This window comes from Mobula hypostoma, chromosome 3 (genome assembly GCF_963921235.1).
Source record: "Mobula hypostoma chromosome 3, sMobHyp1.1, whole genome shotgun sequence".
Taxonomy (NCBI): domain Eukaryota; kingdom Metazoa; phylum Chordata; class Chondrichthyes; order Myliobatiformes; family Myliobatidae; genus Mobula; species Mobula hypostoma.
This window is the reverse complement of record NC_086099.1, coordinates 177,071,609-177,084,008: the sequence shown is the minus strand read 5'-3', so window position 1 is coordinate 177,084,008 and position 12,400 is coordinate 177,071,609. Positions and strand designations below refer to the sequence as shown.

The window sequence follows — 12,400 nt, the reverse complement described above, 5'->3', positions numbered from 1 at the left end:
GCCATATGTCTGCATTAAGTAGTACAAGAATTCCACATTTTTAATGTGTTTGCTGTAAATCCTCAGTTACTGCCATGATCACCTTTTACTCCTGCAGTCTACGGTTTACATCCATTTTAATGATGTGCTTTAAAGTGCAGGTTTGTGAAATACTCTTTCTCTCCAGCTTTTAGATAACAAAAATATAAAGGATCTCAATGTTCAGTGGGCTCGAGCACAGATTGGTGTTGTGTCTCAGGAACCAGTACTATTTAACTGCAGTATTGCTGATAATATTGCCTATGGGGACAACAGCAGGGTCGTATCCAAGGAGGAAATAGTGGCTGCAGCCAGAGATGCCAACATACATTCTTTTATCGAAACTCTCCCTGAGGTAGGATTATGCATGATTACAGTCAATAAACTTGGTGATAAATTCTAAAGCAATTTGAATGGCTAAACTTGCAAAAGAGCTGGAATCTTATACTAGAATTATGTGCAACAACTTGGGAACGGTGTACAGTTCTGGTCAACATAAACACAGAAGATGTGAAAGTACTGGGAAGGTGCACAGGAGATGACATGAAGCTGATCACGGGATTTGAAAACTTAAGCTATGAGAAAAGAAACCAAACAGGCTGAGGGGAATGTTTATCAAGGTGAATACAATTATCAGAGGCTTTGATAGGATAAACAGATTACATACTTCCTTTAAATTGAGGTTGGTAACTGCAAATTAAAGGTTCAAGTTAATTGGTAGAAGGAGTAGCAAAATGAGGGACATTTTTTCCAATCCAGAATGCAGGAAGGGCTTGGAACTCATTGCCTGAAAGGATAGTAGAGGGAGAAACCATCATCAGATTAGAACGTGTTTAGTAGCTCTTCAGCTGCCATGTCTTCCTGATATTTTTTTCTCCAGATTCTATAAACTAAGGTGTTGGTGTGGTATACACATCTTGAGTGTAAGACCAGCTATTTAGTGTAGGGGTTGATGGCTTCTGCAATAAGGTCTAATGGGAAGGCAAAATGTTGTTTTACTGATGGGGTTAATGATTCTCCCAACTCTAAGATACATGTGTATTTGTTACATCTGAGTGGGAGGTTACTTCATAGCTTTACCATAGTTTTGCAGCCATTTTGTACGAACAGGGAAGGGCTTGTATTCCTCTTGTTATAATGTATCACATGCGATATCATCATTGTGTTCCTTCATTTGCCTTGTGAATGTTAAATGCAATAATATTCATGTTGCAAAGCAGCTAATCACTGCTGTAATGCCATGCTTTTTGGTGAAAGTGCCACTTTCAGAGAATAAAAATTTAATAATTTGTATAAGTAAGGAGATTGTTAAGTTAGTAATATCTAAAATTGACTGCAATTCATCTAGAATTGAAAAAAAGTGAGTAATTGAAAATATTATTTGGAAAAATACTGTAATCAATATTTTGCTCTATTTGTTTAGAAATATGAAACCTGCGTAGGAGAGAAGGGCACCCAGTTATCTGGGGGACAGAAACAACGTATAGCCATTGCTCGAGCATTAGTCCGAAATCCTAAGATTCTGATCCTAGATGAAGCTACTTCAGCACTGGATACAGAAAGTGAAATGGTAAGATAGTAACTATTAGTCATGGGGGCAATATTTTTGCAGGCAAGGCAGTGATTATGTGAAAATTTCAGGAAATAGGTCTACCCATATTTCACATTGTTTTCCTGGCATCTGAAACTGTGCACTGGGAACAGCAAACCTGAAAATTCACTCAGTGACAGTGATTAGTGACAAATTATATGGGAGACTGATTTCTGACAAATTATGTTCTGTTTTGTTGAGATACAGTGTGGAATAGGCACTTCAAGTCCCCCAGCAGTCCACCAATTAAGTCCCAGCCTAATCACGGGACAATTTACAATGTCCAAGTAACTTACCAAACGGACTGTGGGAGGAAACCAGAGCACCGGAGGAAACTCACGTGGTCATAGGGAAAACGTACAAGCTTCTTACAGGCAGCAGTGGGAACTGAACATGGGTCATCTATACTGTAAAGCATTGTGCTAACCACTAAGCTACGTGTTGCCCCAAATTATGGAGTGCTGCACTGCATTAAGGTTTAGCTCAGTATCGACAAGCATTATTATTTTTCTACTAAAAGTTTGGAACAGTTTCTCAATGGATTGCATTGGTAATATACAGTGCTCATTTTCACTTGGTTTGAGACATATTTGAATATACATATATAGAATTTCTGAATTCGTTGGAACTTAAACAGTTGTTCTTATAGTAATCATTAGCATTTATCAGCAAGACCTAGGTCAGGATGTTCATTTCACACTGGACTAGATTACAAACATATAATTTGAAAGATATTCATTTTCAGTCACATTTTAACACAGTCAAAATAATTTATTTGATGTAAAAGGGTGCAGAGGAGATTTACAAGGATGTTGCCTGGATTGGGAAGCATACCTTATGAGAATAGGTTGAGTGAACTTGGCCTTTTCTCCTCGGAGCGATGGAGGATGAGAGGTGACCTGATAGAGGTGTATGAGATGATGAGAGGCATTGATCGTGTGGATGGTCAGAGGCTTTTCCCCGGGGTTGAAATGGCTAACATGAGAGGGCATAGTTTCAAGGTGCTTGGAAGTAGGTACAGAGGAGATGCCAGGGGTAAGTTTTTTTTTATGCAGAGAGTGTTGAGTGCGTGAGTGCGTGGAATGGGCTGCCGACGATGGTGGTGGAGGTGGATACAATAGGGTCTTTTAAGAGACTCTTGGATTGGTAGGTGGAACTTAGAAAAATGGGTAACCCTGGGTAATTTCTAAAGTACATGTTCGGCACAGCATTGTGGGCCGAGGGCCGAAGGGCCTGTATTGTGCTGTAGGTTTTCTACGTTTCTATGCAAACTGTTCTCATGTTTGTTTCCATTTCTTGCCTTTTAACAGATTGTCCAAGAAGCACTGGATAAAGCAAGAGAAGGCCGCACCTGTATTGTAATAGCTCATCGCCTGTCTACTATCCAGAATGCCAACAAAATAGCCGTATTTAATCATGGACAAATTGCAGAGGAAGGAACACACCAGCAGCTTATGGCCAGTCAAACTCTTTATTACAAGCTAGTTACTGCACAAACGAAACGAAACTAAGTGGAAAAATATTCAATCATTATGTTTAAATTTATTTTCTAGTTTGATTGATTTTGATAAAATTAAAATTACGTATATTTGTGGAATAACAATTTGAAGAGGAAGAGTAATAAGTCATTAATTATTTTCATTAATTACATTAGATAAATCAATCTACACAAACACATTGGAGTGAACCTATTGATAAACCTAGTTTGGATTGGTTAGAATTAAGTTGGTTACTTAAATAGGGTCCTATCCTGGACTGCTGCAACAGGCAAGCTTGCTGCTTGAGGCATGGCCTTTGCTATAATTGAAGCCATGTAATTCCCCTACTGTCTGTCTCACCATTAAACAAGGAAAATGGACTTGCACCAGTTTACATTATCAATGTCCAACAGGGTTTTGCAAATGCAAGAGAAACATCCAAGACAATAACTTGCTGTTAGACTGAACACCACCTTCAAGCATCAACTCAAATGCCTTTCTGTAGCGAGCAGTAACAAAGTCTGCACCAAGTCTAGCCCATCTGCCACTGAGCAACTCGATGATGGGGTGGACCAGCAGTACCTGAAGTTCTTAATGTCCAGCATTGTCCTGTGATTGTAAAACAGAGATATTTAAAAAAGACAAAAACACCCTTGGTTGACCCGAGAGGTGGTTGCATCCGAACATGCCACCATCTTACTGGAAGTTCTCCTCAGCTAATACTTTCATCCACCTGGCAGAACTTATTTTTACCCTCAATAACTTGTCTTTTGATTATTCCAGCTTTCTAGTGTTCAACTGTGTACTAAAGGACACTGGCATTAGCCTCAGCTATGAGTGCTGTTTCAATGGCTACATGAAACAGTACTCCTCTCTAACTGACTTCAGGACCACTCCTCAGCTTATTTTCAATTACATCAATGACTGTATTCGTGCAGTTATTTTATCCCCTTTGCCACCAAATTCACCTGGACCATTTCTGATAGCCCCTTTAATGGATTTCTCAGTCTCCATCTGAGGAGACAAACTATCTACTGCAACAGATCAGTACCTCAACCCCACCCTGTCATCCATAGGGATGCTCTTGCTTTTCTTCATAATTTCCTTGTGTTGCCTATAACACAATGGTACGAAACTGAATTCTCCAATTTCAGGTAACCTGCACTCCCTGTGTTCTTTTCCTGCTCTTTCCTGTCAACCCTCGTTCTCTCTCCATTTGTTCAAACTTTCCATTCCTTTAAACCTCCCCCCTCCTCCCATTACCAAGATACATTACTCGATTAGTTCTAGGAACCAGGAATCACCAATGTTTATTCCTGAAGCAGGATCTTGACCCAAATTTTGATCATATGTTGGCTTCCAGAGATTTTACTGTATTCTTCCAGCAGTTCAGTTTGTCTTAGTCTCTTGTGCCTCCAAAGTATAATGATTATTGGTGTTACTGTTTTTATTATAGCTTTTTCTAAATTCTATATTTACATTGTTTTGTTTTCTGTATTTGATATTGCACTGAATTAAGTATTTTACTTGTAATGTTTAGAATTAATTCTATTATTTGCAAATAAAAATGTGCATATTCAGTTTGAGTCAGATATCGAATGTTAAAAGTCTAAACTGATTCCCACTGTTGAATTGGATTATGAGGCCAGTGGCTTTGTAATTACTGTGGATAGCTGGGCTTCCCATGCCTTAGAAAAACGTGACAATTTTAATGAGGCAAGAGGGTTGTAAAACCAAGTCATTTTGCGACATGAATTGTCGGACTAGGAGTGCTTCCTCCACTCACATGCCAACCTCACAGCTGTGCTTCTACTCCCAGCATCCTTCTCTCCCATACATAGCTCACTAGGTAAAGAATTCTAACTGCCTACTCTGATCATCCCATCTCAAAACTTCTAAGTTGAGGGATTTTATCTCCCTATTCCTACATCTTGAACAGTCAAGCATGCCCTAGCTGGTTTCCAGATGTAGCCCTATGAGAAATAAGCAAATATTTGCTTCTCCATTCATCAAGGTCATGGCTGATCTTCTATCTCATCGCCATGACTCTTAATTTCCTTCATGTTCATTAATCTTTGTTCTGAAATTAACACAACAGGCTGAACTTCAACAGATTCTGGGTTAGAGAATACCAAAGGTTCACCATCCTCTGAATGAAGACATTTTTCTTCGCATCAGTCCTAAACAACCTACCCTTCATAAACTCTGTTTCCTGATCCTAGACTCTTCAATCAGGAGCTCCAAATACAAAACAGACAGCCTTGACTAAAAGTCACAAATCGTGAAGTTAAACACTCTGCTCAGTTTCCCTGCTAATACTCTATTCTTCCACATTAACACGGAGGATTCATTCCTTAAAACAAATACTTGGATCTATTTGAAGAATCACTGTTGCTTTTCTTATGCATATATCCAATGACAGCATGTTTCCACTGAAGTGCCTACAGGAAGACAATGGGCAATTATGAAAATTATGCATTGTGCGCACTGTTCCTTTGGCATGCCTGTGCTGTACTGGCTATTGATCATCCTGATCAGAGGGGTACTTTGTCATATAAACTATCATATTGAGGTGATATTTTGGCAATGTGAGAAGTGATTTTCTCTGTTACACTACGAATTGAAACTCTGGTCTGGCATTCTGTGGTCCAGAACTCCCATCGTCCAGCATGTTTTGAAAATATTCTGCACTAATAAAACAATTCAAAGGTCTATACTAATCTATAGCTAATTATCATACCAGTGCAACTTTTGTAATTTTTGTTGATAGATGTCCAAATTATTGTCTGATCTATAAAAAAAACATAGTGAGTGTCTATACTTGTAAAGAAGTCTTCCTACTCAGAGGAAGATGACTGGGAACAGTTTCTGTGGTCCTGCACCAGTTAGGTCCAAAGTACTGTCGTTGATTAGAGATTTTTACCCTATATTGAACATTGTTAGAAGGAAGGAGCACATCTGAAGGCAAAGATTTTTTGTTTGAAAGTAGACAGGTGACAAGGCATAAACACTAAAGCTAACAGGACCATAAGACCACACAATATAGGAGCAGAAGTAGGCCATTCAGCCCATTGAGTCTGCTCCACCATTCAATCATGGGCTCATCCAATTCTTCCAGTCATCCCCACTCCCCTGCCTTCTCCCCATACCCTTTGATGCCCTGGCTAATCAGGAACCTATCTATCTCTGCCTTAAATGCACCCAATGACTTGGCCTCCACAGCCACTTGTGGCAACAAATTCCACAGATTTACCACCCTCTGACTAAAGTAATTTCTCCATATCTCAGTTCTAAAAGGACATCCTTTACTCCTGAATTCGTGCCCTCTTGTCCTAGAATCCCCTACCATGGGAAATAACCGCCATATCTAATCTGTTCAGGGCTTTTAACATTTGGAATGTTTCTATGAGATCCCTCCTCATTCTCCTGAAGTGCTTGAGAAGAACCCCAAGACAATTCTAAAACTGAGGAGGCAAGCTTGATAAATATACTTCAAGAGACTCACAAAGCCACTAGAGTTCACTCATTCATCTTTAGGTTTAAAGTTGCAGGCACATCACATCCAGATTCTGCAAAGCCCCAATTAACTCAACTGAAGGCCATGATTGATGTCTCATAAAGATTTCTACCTGTCAATAAAATTGTTATTTTTAATCTTCTCAAAATTAAGAATCAGCTTGACTATATAAAGAATGGTTTCATGTCTTCGGTATGTTTGAAGATGGTTCAAGGCAAATGAAGTATGTTTGTCATTTTTGATATTTTTGCAATCCAAGACTGCACCTTTAACAAACAGGAACATACAGTGGTTACGTTTGTATAAACAGAAGTGACCTTAGATCCTTATTGAGGATTAAAAATCAATCAGAAATCCAGGGAGGTCTTCCTTGTATTTTGAAATAAACACATGCAAGGCTTCAATTTAATCTCTTCACCGATATGATGTCAGCTTTCATTCTTTTGAGTGATTACTCCATAATTGACACCATATCAGTGTGTGTCTGATACGGTGTCTAAAGGACTGGTGTGGTAAATGAACCCACAGTCTTCTGCTTCATCTAAAAATGAGCTGACACAAAGCAACTGTGATTAAATCAAGGAACCTTTATTTAATATTTCTTTCATGGGTGTGTGAGTCATGTAGAAATTAGCAAAAACATTACTATAAACAATAAACTCCAAAGAATTCCCAAATCAGAGAAGATTGAATGGAAAGAAATCCACATTCAATAGTTGCTGATCCTATCATTTACATCTTTCAAATCAAGCAACCAAATCACACACTATAATGTAGGATATAGTCTGTGAAATTAGTTACAAGAGAAAAAATCCAGAATTATCACATATTTACCATCAAATGTTTGCATCTTTCTTTATAACACTTTGGGTACATTTAAACTGATTGTGAAATAAGCACAGATTTTGGGTCAAGCTAGGTCATTTCTTTCGTCTTCATTTTACCAACTATCATTGGCTATTCTTATTTAGTAGTCATTGCATGTCTGTGATAGCTCTATTTCTTTTAAATAAAAGACTCTTGTATTATGTATTTCACAGTTCACTTAACTATTTTCTATTTTCATTCGGTAGTCATTTTTCTTCAGGTAACAGAGATTATGTAAACAATTGCTACAGGCTATCTAAAACAGTGCCCCACATTTTGCTTGAGCAAACTGCATCCTTCAGGACCTGAATTCTACAATATCAACTAACTTTTTCTCTGTTGGTATCAGGAGTTGCCATTTTGATGCGAATCATCTGTGAAATTGGCTTAGTTTTCTCATCCTGTTAGCACAGCTGTACAAGTCCTACAACTGGGCACATCATTACTTTTTTTTAACTCCTTTGTTTAGATTCTCACTCACTAACTGCCTCATTAACCCCTCAATTCACTGTGGACATACATCTATTGATGCTTCTGGACACATCTTCAGTGATGTTCCTGGAATCATCGGGTGTTTCGGGTCTTTCAACATCATACAACCTCCTCCAGGTGACCCAGCCGCGGCTGATCAGACCCCAGCTTGTGTCCAGATGGCTAGCTACTTATGACTCCATGGCTCCCCTCTTTTGAGCCACAGCCATCTTGAGGCCCTCTCTGCCGCATCGGTGGTACTGCGGATAGCTCTCCTCTTCCTCCCTCCCTCGATGCCCAAAATACTGAAGGCTGTAACTAAAGAATGGGCCTTTCACGACGCTGCCTCTGATGCCACTCTGCCTGGCGGAGGACCCTGATCTTCTTTCGTAGTATGCACATCAGCTGGGCCAAGCCAATGCGCTCCTCTTCTCCTACCTCTTGTATTGGGAATTCAGTGCTTTCATCTCCTGCCTGATGTTGTGGATCCTCAATGCTCTTTGGTTCTTTGAGTAAGATGTTTTGGAGCCTCCCTTCTCCTAACTGTTCTGCTGCAATACTGACAATAATTGTTGTCATGGCTTGCAGCTTCCTATCAACCCCTCCCTTCGCTGTTGCCTTCAGAATTTGGTTAACATCTTCATCAAACTGCTTCCACAGTGAAGTCATGTTAGCTGCAGGCCATTTGATCTGCCTCCTGTTAGACTTCATGTTAGAGGGATTAGTTTGCAACACTTGGAGGTTCCGGGCACAATTGGGTGACTCCGGGCCTGGCCCCTCCTTCGTCTCACCAGGTTGGACACCTGCGCGTTGTGCTGCTCCTGCTCCCGCCAAACACTTCATCCTCGCTTGGTGGATCTTCAAGCCGCGATCGTTCTTGCAGATTTTGCCACATGCACACTGCTTCCTCATCGTCGTTTGTTCATTGCCTGGGTCTGATGTCGTTGTGTCCATCCGCCTGGGGTGCTCATCCTCTCCCCCCCCCCCCCCGGGCACCCCTGGGGGTATCTTTTCCTTAGATTCTTTGTAGCTTTTGTGGGGGTCCTCCTCTCAGAGGACAGATTGGGTTGCCAGCCTGTTCTGCCCCGGCTGCCGTCTCTCCGGGCTGTCACCAACTCTCCAGTTGTCACCACTCTTTTGGCGGTTGTCACCGTCAAAGATCTCTACAACTTATCTCCATGGTGATCTTGGCCTCACCCCATGACAAATATTCTCTGTCTTATCCATCCTTTCCCAATCTTCTCTGCAACTTAAAATTAACTTGTTCCCCCCCCACCTCTTTTTCCAGTTCTGATGAAGGGCCTCTGACTTGAAATATTGACTTGTTTCATTTTGCACAATTGCTGACCTACTGATTGACTTCAAAAATTTCTCTCTTCATTTATGGTCAATTTGCTCTTCATTGTCCATTAATATACAGTGCTTCTGTACCAAAGCATACTTTCAGTTTAGAGAAATGTAGCTATAAAAGGCAGATGGGATTTTATTTAAAAATACTCTGGCTCAAATTCATGCATTTGAAGAGTTCAATGCCACACTTCACCATATAGACAGTATGCTGCAGATGCATTGTCTCATAAAGTGCCAAGGAAACAAGATTTCACAAATTTTGTGGAAGTCTATGAAAAGAAGACCAGCAGGTATTGTGATCAACAAGGAAATTCATTATGTAAAATAAGACTGGAAAAGCAGTCTTTCAGAGGTTAGAATTCACATTACCACATAAATTAGACAATGAAGCATGAAAGTGGCTGAAGGGGTGCTGTATGTTTAAGAGGTATGCATCAGCTTTGTAAACAATGGGAATTTTCAGTTATAGGCCAATAAACAGTCAAGATGGATATGAGATGCTATTTAAAATAAGCACAGAAGAATTGGGGAAAGTAAATGAATTTAAAGCATGCAGAGAAGGGGCCGGCAGAAGCACATGCAGTAACAATTGAAAATAATTCAGCTGAAATATATTTAAAAAATCAAGGAAACTAAAACTGACTCAAGCAGGGAAAAGCGGAAAAGCTGTGTGAATGTGACCCTGTGACAGGGATGCTGAAGTCGGGGTAATCTATGCAGCAGGCTAATAATCAACAGATGAGTCACTCAGTGTGATACACTGCCAACCGAGTTCATCAGCAGAAACTGGAGCTTTTCACTGGCCACAAAGTCCTTTCTAAATTAATTTTTCCTCTTCTGATGGACATGGGCAATGAGCTAGAACAGGTAGAAAACAAATAGTAACAACGTAAAAAACATTCACTACATAATTCACCAGGTAGGCAATGTCATCAACAGAGCCTGATATTACCAGAAGTTAAAACTATTGCTTGTCAGTAAATAGATTTGAACTTCCTTCAAATGTGAGGGGATCCAGGAGTGCCCCTATTAACTGTTTGAAGAAAGACACAGAGAGGCATTCATCATTGATGGTTTGTTTGGAAGAGGGGGGGGGGAGAGAGAGAGAGAGATAGATAGATAGATATGAAGAGTGACGGTTGGACTGTCACTTTAAGGCCTTGGAAGTAACTTTGGATTTTTACGAAGTTTGGAGTTGGAGACAGCACCGAGCAGCTCGTAAGTTACTATGGTGACCGAAGGCGGTGTTATTTAATGGACGATGTTATGATTTTCAGCAGGTTGTTGATATTTCTTCAAGGGCAGGTTGCCTGCTTGCATTTCTTTACAGATAGAGGAAGGAGGGACTCTTTGAGTGACAGGTGATGCTCAGCCTGGTGAAATAAATGGGAGGTCAGATAATACAGACCTCAGACACATGATCTGGACACTGAATGAGCATTGTTGTGACAGCAGAGAAAGTGGGTTTTGGAGGATCGATCAGGCGGATCGATTCCAAATTGCAATTCCAACGTAGGAGAAGGGGTTGACTGGTGGGGAGTTGTCTATGTGTCCACCCTTGCCGGGGTGATAGCTCCACCACAGGAAAACCGGTTCCCCTGGTTAAAGTCACAGTCAGTGACTTGTAAAGGATTTCGGAGGACGACAAGAAGATCGACGGCATCAGCTCACCTGAATGAATATATTTATATAATTTATACACACACACACACACCCCCTACTCAACTCAATACCACTAACTGAACTTTACTCAACCTTGTAGGACTGTATCTCTTTAGCCCTAGACTTAAAGAAGCTTGGGTTTTCATACATATCTATTCCACACTTACTTTTGTATATAATCATTGCTAACCTGTTTGATTTATGTACATTTATATTACTGTATTGCGTAGTTACTAATAAATATTAGTAGTTGATAGCAATACGAGACTCCAAAGTGTTTTCCATCTCTGCTGGTTCTTTATTCCTGTCACAGGGTACGTGACACAAATAACAAAAGAGCCAGTCAATGGGGTGTAGTGGCATCCACACTGGACTTCAAGGCAAGTAGCCCTGGGTTTGAATATGGCCGGCACCTTGCACGCTTTCCATCCGTGCTGGGTTGAGCATCGAGCTAGCAACTTGGCTCATTTTAAAAAGAAACAAACAAAAATGCTAAAGGTTGCTGCCCGATGTGCCACAAGGTGTGGAAAGGAACAATGACAAATGACAAATGGAATTCAGATTTGCTTAACAGTCTGTGGTCATTTTGGTTACTCCATGCTTCATGCACACATTAATAGACTACGATCAACAATGCAACTGCAAGACACAGTTGTGAGTCAAACAATGTTCTATTGTCAGCTCTACCTAACAGAATTTTTATATTTGATGTTCTACTTTACACATAAAATATTTGATTATCTCTAAAATTATACTTACAAATTGTAAATACACTATTTCCTATCCTAGACAGTGTGCCTACTTCATAGTTTCAGATCTATAAAATGTCTCTAAGAATTAATCAAGTTAGGTCCATCAAGATATAGTTAAAATTATTAATATTGGTATTTATTTGCTGATTAAACATGGTTAAAAATAAAATACAAAACTGCCCTGTATGTGAGAATCTGCATTGTTGCTGAACTTTTTGCATTGAATTTTGCATGGTTTCAAAAGTGTTGCATTGATTTTGTTTTGAATTACTACTCTTCAATATCAATGTCCTGTTGTGTTTTGAGGCATCAACTTTACAGATGCACAGGCAATAATTACCAGAAGCCTAATGTATCATGTTAAGGGTTAGCACGTTAGTATTTTTTTTTGCAATTTTTTTTCAGTCACCACTTAAAGCTGGGCTGTTGTTGTCAAGTCAAGCATTTCATGAAAGGACTGAACTAGCCCTTTGTACAGTTCTTCTGCATCGGTCTCTGGGTATGACTTCCAGGCCGAACAAACTATAACAATCCTATGTGGGGAGAAAAATAAAAGATATTTTACTATTAAAGCAGCTTTGTCTCCAGGTGTTGAAAATGCTTCATTACTTTACACAGATTATTATCTTCAGCTTGAAAATCTCGCAGAAAAAGTATACCATATTTTGATGCCATACCCATCTGTAAATTAAAA

General features: G+C 39.8%; 2 protein-coding genes across 9 annotated transcripts in view; one reads left to right on the top strand and one right to left on the bottom strand.

The window, feature by feature from the left end:
* abcb4 (ATP-binding cassette, sub-family B (MDR/TAP), member 4) overlaps positions 1-4,667 on the top strand; it is a 122,706-nt gene extending 118,039 nt beyond the window's left edge. For both annotated transcript variants that reach the window (XM_063044134.1, XM_063044133.1), the window contains exons 26-28: positions 167-373; positions 1,442-1,588; positions 2,920-4,667. In XM_063044134.1, coding sequence (XP_062900204.1) covers positions 167-373; positions 1,442-1,588; positions 2,920-3,120 — 555 coding nt within the window. In that variant the 3' untranslated portion in view covers positions 3,121-4,667. The remainder of the gene's footprint in view (positions 1-166; positions 374-1,441; positions 1,589-2,919) is intronic.
* A 143-nt stretch (positions 4,668-4,810) lies between these two features.
* Positions 4,811-12,400, bottom strand: part of crot (carnitine O-octanoyltransferase) — a 72,452-nt gene continuing 64,862 nt past the window's right edge. For all 7 annotated transcript variants that reach the window (XM_063044140.1, XM_063044135.1, XM_063044138.1 and 4 more), the window contains one exon: positions 4,811-12,239. In XM_063044140.1, coding sequence (XP_062900210.1) covers positions 12,119-12,239 — 121 coding nt within the window. In that variant the 3' untranslated portion in view covers positions 4,811-12,118. The remainder of the gene's footprint in view (positions 12,240-12,400) is intronic.